Raw genomic sequence first — 16,655 nt, 5'->3', positions numbered from 1 at the left:
CTGTTTGAGTGCTCGTGGCACTTGGTCAGGTCCTGGAGGACTGGAAAAGGGCCAATGTGGTCCCCATTTTAAAGAAGGGGAGGAAGGAGGATCTGAGTAATTATAGGCCAGTCAGTCTCACCTCCATTCTTGGAAAGGTCTTTGAAAAGATTATGAAGGACCATATCTGTGGGAGTCCAACGGGAAAAATAATGCAGCAGGGCAACCAGCATGGATTCGTAGCAAGCAGATCATGCCTGACCAACCTGGTTTCATTTTATGACAGGGTGATGTGGGGCCTCTACAGGACATGCTTGGAAATCTGGTGGTCCTGAAGATCTCCACCCCAGAGTGCTGAGGGAATTAGCAGAGGTCATTGTGGGACCCCTGGCATGGCTTTACGAGCACTTGTAGTTTATGTGGCTGGTAACTTTACTATTCTAACAGGAACTAAAACTTAAAGCAAACATGATGCTTAAAGAGGCACACAGTATATCAACATTAAAAGAAACAGCACCATATACAATGGCAAATGCACAATACATCACACAAATGTATGTAAGAAAACTTTTGTTGTGCCAACAGATTCTGAGACAATGCATTATACAATGGCTGACATTAAGGTTAACACTTACCTACAGCTGGACCATCTCCCTTGTGTTCTTCGTTGACAGATGTGATCTTTGCTATTGATGTAGTCTCAAGTGAAACTTGTGAGAGCCAGAGACAAAGCTTTCTAGGGCAAAAATGCTCAATTTTGGAACAAACTCCAGAAGGAAAGATAGATCGACCATCTTCAGGACACGGTAAGGTTCACCCATTTTCCAAGTCCTTCCTTCCATAACAGAAAGCAAGAAAATGCTAATACAGAAAAGAGACTAAATAAAATCCTAAAAGAGTTCTTGGATCCTATGAAGTCAAAATACTCAAAGGAAAGGGAATTCACCTGAACTTCATCAGTGCAATAATTTTAAATATTTTTTTCTTATATAAAAACATATATTTGATACATTTGGTACATAATACAGTAGTGGGCAAAACCTCAAATAGATAGTTAACTCTGTAGAGGTATTAGAGGCTGTGAAGCTATGTCTTATGAAAAGACTGTGGCATTAACTGCAGTATCTTAAGTATGACTGTTTGATGATTGGGGGAAAAGTGGACATTGGGGGAAAAGTGGGGGACGCTGGGGGAAAAGTGGTAGTGCATAAAGTAAATTAAAAAGGTTGAGCAGTTGTCATTATTTTTAGTTGATAGCTGAACTTTTGGAAAATTTCCACTAGATCTACTTTGAAGAGTTTAATTGTAGAGATACATTGTCAGTGCAGCACAAGGTATTTTTCTTGAAGCTCATGAAGGACCTAAACTGGGCTTCTGGGATGGATAACCTCTATTCATTCTGAAAACAAGGGATAGCAAAGGCAGAAGCCGTGCATGATTTCCTCCCTTCCTTATCAAAGTACTTCAGTTCTGACCTGGAAGGACCCGTTCTGAGAAAGAAAGTGAGAGTCAGTTTCATTGTTCATTCATTCCTTTCTCTCAGTGAACACTGCCACATAAGGCTTGTTGTTATTTCATTTTTATAAGAATACTGTTTCTTATGAGCAGGAATAAAACTACTAAATCACCATATAGCTCAAACAGCCATTGGACAGTAATGATTTTCATTCAGTACCTGAGTTGGCTGCATCTTCCCGATGGGGACTTGAGGTGACATTTCTAAATGTAAATCAGATGAACAACCATTGTCCTAATCAATATGCTAACTGACGTGGCATGATCAGTGTCCTGATGGGTAGAAGAAAGGCCTCAGATAGAATGTGCATTTGGGAGCTGTCCTGAACTGTGGTCCCTGGCATAGTTTTGTTTTTAAAGGGCATTTTCTTTTAATAGCTGTATTAAACTCTTTAGAACTCTGACCATCATTATGTGTCTAGAGGAGCAGTGAAGAAGGTAATCCCTTTACACAGATAACCAAGGAGGCTATTAGGAGTCCCAGGCTGCTTAGATGACTGGTCCTACAAAAATTTCAACCCTCTAGCCACAGACAGACACTAGGCATCAGTTACATTCTGAAACTGATCTGGCTAAATGGACCTCTTATCAGGCTGAAGATATCTAAAGTCTCACAGTTATCTAATATGGTAGTGGTTTGAGTACTTGGTTGCATAGACACTTAAATGACTCTCAGCAGCTGCTAGTAAAGCTATAGTTTTGTTTGTTTCTCTGTAACATCGCTGGTTTCCTTAGAGCTGAGATTTCATACCAGACCAACATGCAGCCTGCCATAAAACTGTGTTTTTAGTTGTTTATATTACATGCAATAGCTGATAAGTGGGCTTGCTTTCTCACTTATAAATGATTGCAAACCACAATAAAAATATTATCAAAGGGGTAGGGAAGGAAGGCTCTGTCATCCTAGTGAATCAGATGTTTTCTAAACAGCAGCAGGGAAATCTAGAACTCCTCTAAATGTGCTTTATCATAATTTACATATACAACCTGATAGAAGGCCCACTGAAGTCAGGGGACTATGTGTGTCTGCACACCAGGCACTGGAGCAGTCCCAAAGGAAATATATACACTTACTTCCTTTACTTAAATTTGTTTCCATCCCTTTTATAGGTCTATAAATAAGGAAGGTTTTGGAACCGTATTGTCATGGGGGGGCACCACTTAAAAAATAAATAACCATTCTAAAGCACTCCAGCAGTCTGTAAATACTCAGGGTTTTATTTCCACTTCACATGGTCTCCAACAGACTCTTAAACAAGACCAGTTACAATTTAGTATGCCCAGAGTTCTCAACGTTTTCCCAAAACAAAGTAAGTTCTCAGTAAACACTGTACAGAGCCAGTTGAACTGTTAACAATAATTTAAAAATTTTTGTATAGTCAATGCAAGAATACCAACAGTAAAAGTACAGTACAGGTAAATTCACAACAGTATTACAGTGAAACAGATCAACTCACATTTATGTGATGGTAGGAGTACAGTAGCAATATGTACATGCACGAAAGTGCTAGGAACCCAAGGGCATGCAAGTCAAGTATTGTACGTGTATTATACAGCTAAGACTTTCTGAGGCATTCTTATAATTGTTTTCTTGTATTTACCTGTATTTCCCTCCAGCTTATTTAATACATTTCTAGTCAACTAGCTTAATGGCTTTCTTCACTACTTAAAATTTACCGCTTCAGATATATGAAGCACCTTCAAGAACCTTACTGTTTAAAAAATAGGTAACACTGACATGAAAATAGAATAAAATTAACTTAAGAAAAGACCCTAGTTTTACATGGAAAAATAACTCCTGAATCCCCCAAAAAACCAAAATCCAAAATGTAACAGTGCAAATATAACAAAAAGGCAGTCAGTACTTGGAGAGAGAGCACGCATTCAATTTCCCTTAAAACGTAATGTACAATTTATTTTAAATCTTATTCTTTATCTTTATATCATTTTTACCTTTTTTGTTAATATACTGTATGTAGAAAAGATGGAGACAAAAATAGTTTTCTGAGCTATGAAAAAATTAAGTTATTACAGGCACATTAACTGTTTCATTCTAGAAACATCTCTGTTTCACAGGTTGGACATTCAGCAGCTGAATTTTAAAACATTCTTTGACCTCTATAACTAGATCCCTCCTTGTCAACAGAGACTGGCCATGGTGATGGTGCTAATATGCAAAGTACAGTGAATTATTCTCACGATAATTCATGCAAGCTTGCATCACTGGTTTGGGTTCTCCATTGGCGACTCCTTGCTTCCATATTCCTCAGAGGAAGTCAAATCTCCGGTTGACTGAGACTGTGAGGCAGTAGGGGAATGTGATGCCCATCTTGAAGGTGGGCGCCGATTTGCTGGTCTCTCTGGCCGGGAGAAGCAGGATTCTAGGGACGGAGCTAATGCGGAACAAGGTAGTTCCTTTGCAGCGAAGAGATGGAAAACAGAATTAGTGACTCGTATATTGCCCATTTGGATGTGCAATGGGAACACAAAACAACCCAAAGCTAAGGATTAATTGTATCAAAAGAACAAAAGCATGCAGCCAACTTCTTTCAGCTAAGTATTTGTATTTATATCTATGATGAATAGAAAAGAAAAGGAAAGAATGAAAGAGACTGGATGGACTGAAGCAGCTGACAAACTTTTGTTTACTAATATTCCTTGGCTAAAAAGAAAAAGAAATTAAAAACATATAGATTTACATGATAATTCAATAAAATCCACTATCTGTTGTAGTGCTTCCAACTGTGAAACTGGGAAAAAGTGCCAGTTATTGCATTTTCAAGGGAGTTCAAAATTGGATGTGCTTCAGAGCACAGCCTGAACTGCAGCAAATATATCTTTAGCTGGAGAGAACAGAATATAAGACTAGTTACTTCTTTCATCTACATTAAATATGAGGCTTGCCTAAAAATTTGAATTGAATATGTATAGCATTTCAGTTTGTGACTGAACCTGGACTATAAGCACTGGTGTTCTAGGTTAAAGATGCATCTTCACAGCTGCAACACGGAAGAAAATCTGCGGGTCAGAAAACTTAATTTACTTCAAATCTACTTCACCAATGTTTCCCTCCAGCAGGATCTGTAGGAATTCTGTGTAATTAGAGACAAACTGCACTTGTGATTTTTCACACTGGCATCCTATTTATATTTGAGTTGATAATTACTTCTAACATGGACTTCTCTCCCAGAAAAGTCAGACTGCCTGTGCAGTTTTGCATGCCTACTACATCAGAATGATAGATTAGATAAAACAAGGCTGCCTTGCTCTGCCAAAGCAAAAATCATACTTTCTGAGAGTTACTGTATATCAGAAAATACAAAAGCAAATCAGCTGAGTTTGTCAACATATAGTAATGTATACACAGAGGAAGAGATCACTGAAGAGAGCAAGTTACAATAGTAAAAACAGAATGTAAACTCTGAAATATGAAGGTGGAGTTTACAGGCTACAAGATATAAGGTAAGAGCTATGGCATAAGCCAGGGGAAAAAGAAAAAAAGCATCTGAAGTATAAATTAGAAAGTGAAGAATGTAATATATATCATGCCATGCAATGTATGGACAGAGAGGGAGAAGTGACCAAACATTCAGAATATTCAATTAGGTAACAGGGTATGACTGGCAGTGAATAAGCAAGATGATGTGCTGTAAAACTATCTTAGATGATCACTTTGGAAAGGAAGAAGGTGAATGTTGCAGAATGGAAGAAAGACAGAATGACAGCTAAGAGGGGCATCGTAGAAACAGCCTATAGCATGTGTGTGTATGTTGTAGAGGAGAGCGCTTCACCAGAAATTGGGAAGCCTCTGAGAAAGGCCAACCTCATATGCTTTTCACAGTGTATAGCCAAAAAGGGATTCAGCATTACCAAATTACCACTCAGAATAATATTATACTGAGATGCCCTCAATATATTGCCTGGTAGAAGGACTAAGGGAAATGACAGAAGCGCTGGTTAGCAATGAGCTCTGCAGTCACCTACATGCACACACGTTTGTGCTGTAAATGTTAAAAAATAGCCATCTGTAAAAATGACATTAAAGGTTGAAGTATAAAATCAATACTAGTAAGGACACTGCCTCTGCGTCCTTACTTCACCTTATCCCATTGTGTCTCAAGGAACATATGGTATGTGAAATCTGCCACTGGGCTCAGCCTTGCTAACAGAAGTCCGTATGTTCAGCCATACCTGCAGGAGGCACCACAGGATGAGATGAGGCTACATTTTTCCTGGTTTGTGACTTAGTCTCTTTTGAAACAACAAGTTTTAATTAATGTTTGGTTTGCTTTTGGCTATCCTAACCTAGCTATGATTGTCTGAATGAGATGGCATTGTAAGAGGCAAAATTGTTTTTAAAGAAATCTCCCAATTCAGATGAACCTATGTATATTTCCATAAATGCTGGTCAGCTTTTACAGAAAGCCCTGGTGAAGCACAGCTCATTCTGATCTGCCCTGTACACATATACACAACAACACTCATGGCACAAGCAATTCCTGTGACTCCAGGGCACACAAGAAACAGGCAGCATAATCTTTTAATATGTTGGCTGCAAAGTCAATTTCCTCTAGAAGTCATGGTAAAATGTACATTAACCTTATTTACATTAACTGTACTTCCTCTCTCTGAATGTACAAGGAAATTAAGCCATTAAAAGGACACTGTCAAACATATTTTATAAATCAAAATGTTCTTACTCAACAAATGCAGCTACCAAAGATACCTGAAACTGAAATGTTTTCAAATTTTAATTTCCACTTGGCTATTTTCTACAATGGTCGATTTTTTTTTCATATTGCTAAACTTAAGACACTGAAAAAAGCGATAATTTCAATTTTCAGTTTCTAGTTAGATTCATTTTTCATGCACTGAGAGACTACTGCCATATTGAAATGGAAAATATTGCAGGACTGTGTATTTTTTTCTGAAACATTTCCACCAGGAATTTGAAAACAAATGGATGCACCTGTATTGGTCTTAGGTTTTGGAAAAGCTCACTGTTATGAAACTAAATTTGGGTCCAAATTTGATCTAACAGTGTCCCTTTAACTGTCAAAAAGGCTAATAGGAACCATCTGTGTTCACATCCCACATAATAATGGGAGTATACAGAATAGGCTTCTCCAAAGAACACTATTCTAAGACGGTAAGAAATATTTCAAGGGTAGAACTGTACAGACTCAACTGTTATTGGAAGTCCTGGCTGTCTTATATCTTGTTGTGTCAATTAATATTGCTATTTACATCTCTCCACTAACCCAAAGTTTCAAAACTCAAGTTAGGGAAACAAGGTAGAAAGAACTTACAGCAGTGAGGCAGGCAGGGTTAGAGTCCCCAGGGGGCAGTTAGTAAGACAGTTTGGTTCTGGACAGAACAGACAGAAAAAAAAGAAAGCAAGTAGGTTGGAAATATTTTTTTTTTTAAACGAAGGCTTATAGTCAGCAAGGAAGAAGTCTTCAGGTGCCGCTACCCACTCAGATTATGTTATCATATTACAGGTAAATAAAATAGAAAAAAGTGATAAATTTAGAGAAGAGAAACAAAAGAAAACAAAAGCCCAACAACCCTATCACTGACTTAGAAGTGGATGGGATTATTAAATAATTCAAGCATTCCTTCTAAGTGAAGCAAGATGCATATTAATCTGTGCCAATTCTGATTTAGGTCAGGGACAAACAAGGTTACTATGAAGGAGGGATACAGTAGGATTAAATATTTTTGTTTCTTCTTTGCTATGAAGTGAGTTTGCCTAATAAATCATTAAAAGAAAACCCATTGATGTTTCATGTTACTTAGAAGCCACATAAAGCTTTGATTACATGTATTTGCTTCACCTTTCCATCTTATTGCTGTGTAAAAATGACAGTAAAAGGAAGGACCAGCTGAAGAAAAAGCACTTTAATTTTGACACTCCCTTCCCTCCCTTCTAATTCTTTCCAATTTCTGAACTGTCCAGCTACATCTGTGAAACAATTATTCTGAAGAGAGGAGAAAAAGAGAACACAGCAGATACAGTCTTTTCCCTGGCTGAAATGGAGGGCTTCTCTTACAGTTTTCCAAGGAGAGTTTTCTGTTCCCAAGCCGCAATACGACCACGTAATTTCTGCGATATTCTTAAAGTCTTTGCCAACCCAGGAAAATGAATCTTCAGGAGGCTTTTGTGTGGCTAATCAGCTAAAGTTATACAAGTCAGACTGCATTTTCAATGGTGATATTTAAAAACCCCATGATGGCCTATTAAGATAGTGGTTTAGTGAATTAGCAGGATTAAGCACTGTTAGATTGCATCGGGCAGATATGATTTGTTTGTAGGAAGCTCCAGGCAAGTTGCAATGAAAACACAGAGCTATTGCTACTCTCTGCATATATTAAACAGATTCCAATATTTTCAGCAGAAATGTAAGAAGAAATAATTAGAACATTCAGAAGCTCAAAAGAAAAAAGAAAAAAAAAGAAAAGGAAAGAAAAGAAAAGAAAAGAAAAGAGAGAAAAAAGAGAGAAGAGCAAAAAACAATAAGCCACCAACTGGAGCTCCATGCAGGTTATAAAGTCATTAATACATCATGCTATGAGTGCAAAGAAAGGCATGCTATCTTTGGTGCTATGACCACTTCTGCTGGCCAGAAACATTTGTGGAAAAGTCATTGGAAGACTCCTGGGGCACTGAGCACAGTATGCCTTCTAGGTGAGGATTAGTCACTACACTGAGGAATCTCGATTAGCACAAATAGATTTGGGCAGTGTAATCCATCAGTAACCCAAGATATATTCAGTTCCTAAACTTACAGTTTCATTTCCAACAATAAATCTATGTTACATTAATATATCTTGTCAAACACCACTGCACTTTGGAATGTCAAGACATTAGAGTGGAGTTCACAATATTACTCTTTCAGGAGAGTCTGCACACACTTTTGGGAGATGGCAGGACACTTAGTGGCTGTAAACCAGGGGCGGGCAATTATTTCGGGCAGAGGGCCGCTTACCCAGTTTTGGCAGGCTGTTGAGGGCTGCATGCGTAGCCCCGCCCCTTGACAGGAGCTCCACCCCCTGGTCACCATCTTGGGACCAATATCCCAATGTCTTTGGTCCCAAGACATTGGGACATTGGTCCCCTGTCCCAGGGCCAGCACCAGTGGGGCCCAAAGCAGGGCACAGGCTGGCAGGGGTCTGTGGAACCAGGCTGGGCTGCACCAGCAGGGAGAAGGGGGAGCTGGCCCGGCTCCATAGAGCCCCTGCTGGCTGGGACCCCGTGCTCCTGCCACCCTGCTCTGGGCCCTGCCAGCACTGGCCCTGGGACACTGGTACGGGCCCCATGCTCCTGCTGTCTCCCCACCCACTCACTGCCAGTGCCTGCCAGCCCTGTGGTACAGGCAGGAGGCAGTGCACAGCCCCGACCCCCTGCTCGCTGGCAGGGAAGAAGTTGGTGCTGAGCGTGGGGAAAAGTGGCCCTTTGCCTGCCCCATGGCCAGCACTCCCTGCTGCAGCTGCTCGCAGCCCATGTGGGGCTGTACTGAGCAGGCACAGGCAGCACTACATGGGCTGCAAGCAGATACATTGCAAGGTGCTGGCCACGGGGCAAGTGAGGTGCCGCTTTTCCCTGTGCTTAGCACCAGCTTGTAACCTGGCCCTGCTGCCAGCCTGGGCTCTGCACCGGCTCCAGGCTCACTTGTCAGGGCTTTGCACGGCAGCAGCAGCTGTGGCTTCCCCACGTGCCGCACTGGGCAGTGTTGGCTGCTGGTGCCTGCCCGAAGCTCACGCACTGGGCAGCCCACAGATGGCAGTGGCAAACACTTCCCAGCGTGGCAAGCGGGGGGGCCACAGCTGCTGTCGCCACACGCAGCCCTGACGGGAGAGCCCGGAGTCGTGTGGGGCCCATGCTGGTAGTGGGGCCGGGTTACAAGCTGGTGCTGAGAGCAGGGGTGGGGAAAGCAGCCCCTCACCCAACCCGTGGCCAGCAACCCACACTGCAGCCACTCGCAGCCCGCCTGGGGCTGCCTGTGCCTACTCCAGACAGCCCCGCATGGGCTGTGAGCAGCTGCAGCAGGGAACACGGGCCACGGGGTAGGGAAGGGCCACTTTCCTCCATGCAGGGAAGGAGCCTGGGAAAAAGCGGCCCTTCCCCCACCCCGTGGATGGCACCCTGCACTGCAGCCACTTGCAGCCCACGTGGGGCTGTCCTGAGCAGGCACAGGCAGCCCTGTGCAGGCTGCAAGTGGCTGCAGCGCGGGGCGCCAGCCACGGGGCGGAGGAAGGGCCAGAAGCCCTGGCTGGGTATTCCGGCTGAGAGGGTGGGGCAAGGTGGGCCCTGCTGAGGCTTCCCCTGGGTCCTACTGCCTTTCATTCCTGTAATTTTTGACAGGAACCAAGGGCAGAGAAATATTAATTTTCTAAATTTTTTAGGGGCCCCGTGGGCTGGATAGAATGGCCTCACAGGCCACATTTGGCCCAAGGATCATATTTTGCCCACCCCTGCTGTAAAACCATGCAGCTAGAGAACTACCTTTAAACCCAAATGTTTCCTCAGGGCCAGGTGAAGAGAAGCAAGGAGCCTCCTCTTCCTTGTTTGCAGCAGTTCACAGGCCTCCCAAGCTAGTCCCTGCATTCTAGAAAATGGAGGTATGCTTCTTCCTAATCCCTACCAGATAACCAGGTCCCAAAAAGTAGGGAGCAAGGTAAGAAGGCAGGAAGATGGTATTCTCATCTACCAAACTGCAGAGTCAAGCCGGTGCACTAAGGGAACAGATGGAATATACTGTGTAACATCAGCGTATGTGAGAAGCTCCAAAAGAAACTCTTATCTTCCTGATACAGTTTCTTCCTGCTGCTTCCCTTTCCCTGAGGCAGTGTGGCTTTGCAGCCTTGTACAGACATTCATTTCTTTGGGGAAGAGTTGCTGCTCTCCCAGGAAAAACCATGACAGTATAGATGTTCAGGCTTTGTCTCCCAGAATAAAAATGGGTACTTCTGGGAAGTCTGGGGCAACCAATCAAGCTGCCCTATGCACTACTGACATCTGTCATGAGGCAAACTAAGGGAGCCAGTAGAGAATGCTGAGATGTGTGCGGGGGGGGGGGAGGGTGGCGGTCCTTACCCCTCCCTTCTCCCCTGCCCCCCTAACAACTGCACTGCAAACTGTCCACTCTTCAGGGCCTCAGCATTCAAATGTCTGTACACCTGGCTCTGCATACGTTTCTCTATCAGGAGGACAAACCTGGGAGAACTCTCACAGATTATTTGAGGGTTACAGGCTGCTACACACCCTGTTTAACACCCTCTATGCAGGGCTGTGCAGTCTACTGTCTAGCCATTTGGAAAGATGTGCCCCTCTAGGCAAAGGGTATTTGAAAATTCTCAAAATATCTGCACTTATCTGCGTAAGCACTATAAATAAATGTCCAGTAAATTATATTAGGCACTACTCTCACCATGTCATGCTCCAGATTTTGAAGTCAGGATTAAGTTTTTCTTTCTTACTTTAGTCAGAAAATTTGTGGTGATGTGCTACAAGTTTTCATGTATTTGAAATCAGTTGAGACATTTAAAGGTACAGCTGGGGAATTTTAGCTTTCACTGATGTCTTGAAGGCAAAGCTGAGATGAAACTGTGACAGTACAAAGCATATTTTTACACATTAAACTTTAGGGAACTGTAATCCATCATCAATATTTTGGATTTTCAATTCAACATAAACTATATAAATAGCCAGAATAATTCAAATCACTGAAGCTGTTCCTTTCATTAGTCATTTATTCTGAGGTGTGTGCATAAACCCCAAACTCCATCATTTATTACAAGTAAAAATTTCAAATTTGTTTATTTTTAACACTCTCTTTCTGCTGGTATGTCTCCTTAAACATGAAGGTACCTATCCCAGGATCTAGATCAGTGATCCTCAGCCAGGGTACCATGAGATAAGGGTGCCAGGCAATTTTAGCACTGTTATGTGTGCAAATATATACACATAATTCACAAAAAACCCCACAGATTTCAACAGCAGTTCTTCTGTTGCAAAGAACTCAGAAAGATCACAATATGTCATGGTGTTTTTAAAACCATAAATTCTTATTTGAAATCTCTAGGTTTACCTTGTGAATCATGTTTATATACCTAACAGTGTTAACATTGTGTGGCACCCCATGAAACCCCTGAAAGGATCTCAATGTACTCTAGGGTACCATGGCACCCTGATTAAGAATTACTGCTCTACTGTTTTTTCATAGTCAAAAAATGAGTGAAAGTTAAGAGCTGACTTTTGAGGGGTGCCTTGAGTCTAGTGATGGGTGACTTGAGTCTGAAAATGGTAAGAACCACTAGATGCTCTGCTGTCATTTATAAGAACATTCAGTACAAACAACAGAGATGCAATCTTCATCTATTTAAGTCCATCACAATAACAACAAAATTGCAGATCAAATTCTCTCACAACTCATGTTCCCAGAATCCAGCTTTCCCAAATGGGCATAAAGCCATGACTTAAAGGTCATGTTAAAGGTTAAGAATCAAGGCTATCTGGGGAAGGTAAGAGTGAACCTCTAAATTAGAGGGGTCCTGAATGAGAACAGGCATCCTTACCAACAATTCCCTCATTTATTAGCCACAGGTGTTTCAACTCTAGCTGTGTAGATCTCAGGGGAACAAGGGGAGACAGTGGGCATCTATACTACCATCACAAAAATGCTTACTGACAAGCTAAATTAGCTCATGCTGAGCTCAGTACTCTTCACTTATCGGTGGCTAAGGTCCTAACAGTACTTTAATTAGCTGGGGGCCAGCAACCTTTCAAGCTGAGGCTGGAACAACTCAGGTCCAGGCCAGTGTGGACTGGATAGATTTGGCAGCACATCAGCAGCAAGTGTGGGTTGCCTCTACCTGTGCCAGGGCCAGATAGCTGCATGCTGTGCGAGCACCACCACTGCTATTCCCAGCCCCCCACTTCACAGTTGGGGTGGGAGCACAGCTGCCAACTCATGGGGAGCTATACTTGGGATGGGCAGCTGGGAACTGCGTCAATGTTGCTGCCACTGCTTTTCATTACTTTTTCACTCAGTTCTCTGTCATTTGGAAGCTGCACCCAGGGAGCAGGGGATGGGAAGTGGAAGTGATGTGGGCGCAGTTTCCAGTGGCCCAGCGCAACGCAGATCCACACTGCCCAACCCCATCATGGGTGTGGGCAGAGGCAAAATCCTCCAGTAGGTCCATGGACTGTTTGTTGCTGAACCCTGCTTTATACCATACTGCCATAATCATCATAATCACCATAATCATTCTACTTTTATCTGCATAAAGTCTGGCCAGCATTCAACCACACACCTCAGGTTGGACAGGAAATGAAGGTATGGAGCTAGATAACATTTGCAAACTGAAAACACTTCACCTAGTACTTCCTCACAAATTCTGCTAACAGTCTCACATCCATGAGAGGAAAGACAGCATTGAGCCCTGAAGTAACACTCAAGAGAAAATGAGTAGGGCAGAAGAGCTAATATACAATATTTCCTTCTGGGATATCTAACAAAATAGAATTAAGTCACCCAAGGGCAGGAATCATCAGTCATCCAAGGGCACCTCTGGAAGACTCATCTTTCTTCTCATAATCCGTTGCATAAGCAATAGCTGAGAAATCTGCTGGCAGCAGTATTAGACATCTACCCAAACCTCCAACTCACCTTTATGATACTTCTGTCACCACCCTATCCTAGGGCTGGCCAGGGACCAGTTCAGCCCCTGGTTCAATCTTTTTGCACTGCCTAGACAAGACTCAGAATTATTCCAATTTGTACCCAGTTGTCCATAGTCCTAAGTAACCATGGACTGCTAGAACACAATGGAGTTACTGGAGTGATATGAAAAGGACAAAATGGGCATAGAATCTAACCATAGATCAATCATTGGCAAGTGTTGTTTCTGTACCATGCTAAACTTAGAATCCAGCTGAGAGGGTTGAGATATTTAGAGAGGTCAAGACACTTAAAAAATTGTTACACCACACATTTCTCCATAAACATTAACCAGTAATAGAAGATCATTCCATAATTGAGCATTAGTTCAACTTTGCATTCCCCCTCATTTTTTTTTGCCTGTAGGAGGAGATCTGACCCAGATCATTTAGGTATACCTGATGGGATAAATTACGATTGGTAAATTTTTGAGAGTTGAATAAAATATGGATATTTATTTCTTTATAGTAGGCTTGGGCCTTGAGTGGTCATTTTTTATGATAATTTTGCAAGGCTGCAAGAATACATTTTCAAGATTGATGCCATTCAATCACATTGATATTGAGAATCTATACAGCAGAGCCAAGCTTATTACAAAATATCCAGAAAAGTGACATTGTAGGTACTCCTGTTTTTTTGGTCATGGTGTGAGAAGGGAAATCTATTGTAGGCACTACTTTTAACATGGATTTGTTAAAACAAATTGTCTGTGCTGGTTTGGAAAATGATATATGCTACCATTTCTTTCATGATAAAAATTCCCTCCAAACATGCAGTTTTTCTAGAACATCCATAATTACCAATATGCTTAATGACAAGAAACCCTGATTGCTGACATGTGATGGGGGAGAACCACTAGCATTTGTGCACTTACATTTCTTTCTTTACTTATACATTAGTGTAATCTCTGTAGAATCGAGACAGACCTTTTTTTTCCTGTCTTGTACAGTTAATACTCAATGGGTCAATGGCTGGCGCTCCAAGGTGATACCACAGTACCAACAGAATATAGATAAACACTTAGAATAATAAAGGCTCTGATAACATTTCCTTAAAGACAATGAAAAAAATATTGCAGGAAAAATAACTCATTACCTCAATGGACCCTTGTTCTATTTTGATTATTTCTCCTGTGCTGTTGTCATTGCTAAGATTTGGCGGGCTGTGTGAGACTAGTCTTTTCTCTTCGTTTAAGGCATGCTCCAAAAGTTTCTTATTCAATATCCTGGCAGCATTTTCTGTAAGTGTGTATCCTGGAGGAGCAGATAAGTCCTGCCTGATGCTTGCCACCTCAGCCCCTTCTTCTTTTTGCATCTCTGCACCCAAACGTAGGGGACTGGGTGATCTACCACGGGCACTTGCACACATTTCTTGCATAGGCCCCAAGTCTGACCTGGGTTCTGCTGACCTAGAGCGACTGCTAGACCTGGCGCATTTTTGGAAAGTCTCATGAAAAACTGGAGTGTGGTCAATAATATTGAACAAACTGGAGAGGCCATCATTAATGGTGGTGTGAACTGGACTCTCCCTTGTAGTAGTTGACCTTGCCCAAGCTGACTCACTGAATCCTTTCTGAGGTGTACCTGGTAAAGCCCGGTTATTTGACTGATCTGTTTTTGGAAGGATTTTCCTTTGTAACTTTGGAGAACCATATTTTGGAGAACAACAAGTACGTTCAAACTTGGCCTGGACCTTTTCAATGGCAGGGGCCACTTGCCTGCTCCTTAAGCTTCTAGATGGTGATGAGACAGGTGTGGAGCCCCCCTTTGGTGTCAGACACTTGTGTGGACTGCTGGTGATGCTACGCAAGGTTTCGGTCTGCAGGCCAACACTGATAGTCTGGGTGGTCTGCGTTCCTGTTGTTCTCACACCATTGGTTTGACAAGCTGTGTCCTTAAACTGAGGCTCCGCTGAATTAGAATTAGAACGTATTGCATTTCTGACAGAGAAAGCTACCTCCTTCATATCATCACTCATGTTTTTGGACAACTCCAGGCTATGCAAGGGTGATGCAAAGCCCACAGTAGTGCAAATCGGACGCTCAATGGGATGAAGACCACTTTCCAGAAATTCTTTACGGTGTTTGGTGAGGTCACAAGACCATCTGCCAAACACATCTGAGGAAGCACCTCTTGTTTCACCAATGCTCCCCATTGCTTTGGTCACAGAAAACAAAAAGTCCGGCTCAACCTGCTTTTTCCCTTCATTGCCACCTATCATTGAATTATCAAACCTACGGACAAGTGGCGGACTGTGAAAGACCCTAACTCCTGTTTTTTCTGTTACAACATGACTCCTCAAAGGTTGCTTCTGGCAGTGTTCTGGGCTGGTCATAGTATTTGTTGTCATAGTGACACTGGTGGTGAGGTACCATGATGATGCTTGGAATGGATCTGAACTTGGGTCACTCCCTCCTTTTCCAATCTCTGTCCTTTCTGCCCAGGCTTCTGTGGGCTTTTCTGTAGTCCCACTGTGGTTTCTTGGGTTACTGTAATCCCAATTTTTGTTGAATTCCTCAATGTATTTCAGATCATCAGGGGACAGGGGAGGTGTTATATCATCTTTGCTGCTAGAAGATGGCAGGGTCTTATCAGGAAGGAATGGAGAAATATCCATCAAACGTTGGAACTCTGACATGGAGGAAACAGACATTGCCCTGATGAGAGAAACGCAAATATTAATTAACATTACAACGTTAATTAATACTGAAAATGCTTATAGAAATATTAAAGAAATATCAGCCTCAGCTGAACACTGCTGTAGAATCATTTCTTCTTTAAGAGAGAACTAAACATGGATCCCAAGCATCCTTATCAAGACATGTACAAAACCATTTCCTTTTTTCTTAAATTCCTTTTATTGCTTTTTGAATTGCTGTATAATGCAAACAGGCCTGATGGGTCATTAAATGTAAGAAACACTTAATTCATGCCTCTTATTTTACTATTTTCTCAAGCATTATTACTTGAGGAAAAACATTTAAAATACATAGCTTTAGAACAGACTTTAAACGTACATTATCCATTAAAATTAATCTCTATAACATCAGGAGGCATATTTTTTAAAGATGCAAATGGCAGAAATGAATAGAGTGGTACTGGGTACTACAACTTTCATTGAAGTAAGTGAGCCCTCACAGGCAGGTGATACTTCTCAGCCCTCTGAGCCTTAAGTCTGTCATATTTACCTTATTTCATGAGTTTGGCTCATGCTGCAACTTAACAAAAGCAAACATCTAACTAGTGGAGAAACTGTGGTATATTACACAGAATTTTTGGGCTTCCATAAAGTTTGTTAATTTATAGAAAGTAAAAGTATCTAATTGACTTTTGATTGCTTGACTGTAAGGAAAGTCATAACACACTGGAATCATTCTGGATGGAAAAGACTATATAAATGTAAATCATCCTAATTATCTATGCACACTCAATAAGCAAA

At 41.8% G+C, this 16,655-nt stretch overlaps 1 protein-coding gene across 2 annotated transcripts in view; it reads right to left on the bottom strand.

The window, feature by feature from the left end:
• Positions 1 to 2,697: 2,697 nt before the first annotated feature.
• Positions 2,698 to 16,655, bottom strand: part of MTCL1 (microtubule crosslinking factor 1) — a 184,607-nt gene continuing 170,649 nt past the window's right edge. For both annotated transcript variants that reach the window (XM_025204252.1, XM_025204253.1), the window contains 2 exons: positions 14,313 to 15,873; positions 2,698 to 3,909 (listed from right to left, as the gene is read on the bottom strand). In XM_025204252.1, coding sequence (XP_025060037.1) covers positions 3,715 to 3,909; positions 14,313 to 15,873 — 1,756 coding nt within the window. In that variant the 3' untranslated portion in view covers positions 2,698 to 3,714. The remainder of the gene's footprint in view (positions 3,910 to 14,312; positions 15,874 to 16,655) is intronic.

Source organism: Alligator sinensis, unplaced genomic scaffold, assembly GCF_000455745.1.
Source record: "Alligator sinensis unplaced genomic scaffold, ASM45574v1 scaffold597_1, whole genome shotgun sequence".
NCBI lineage: Eukaryota > Metazoa > Chordata > Crocodylia > Alligatoridae > Alligator > Alligator sinensis.
Note: the sequence above shows the minus strand (reverse complement) of the source record. Positions and strands in the feature narration are given on the sequence as shown.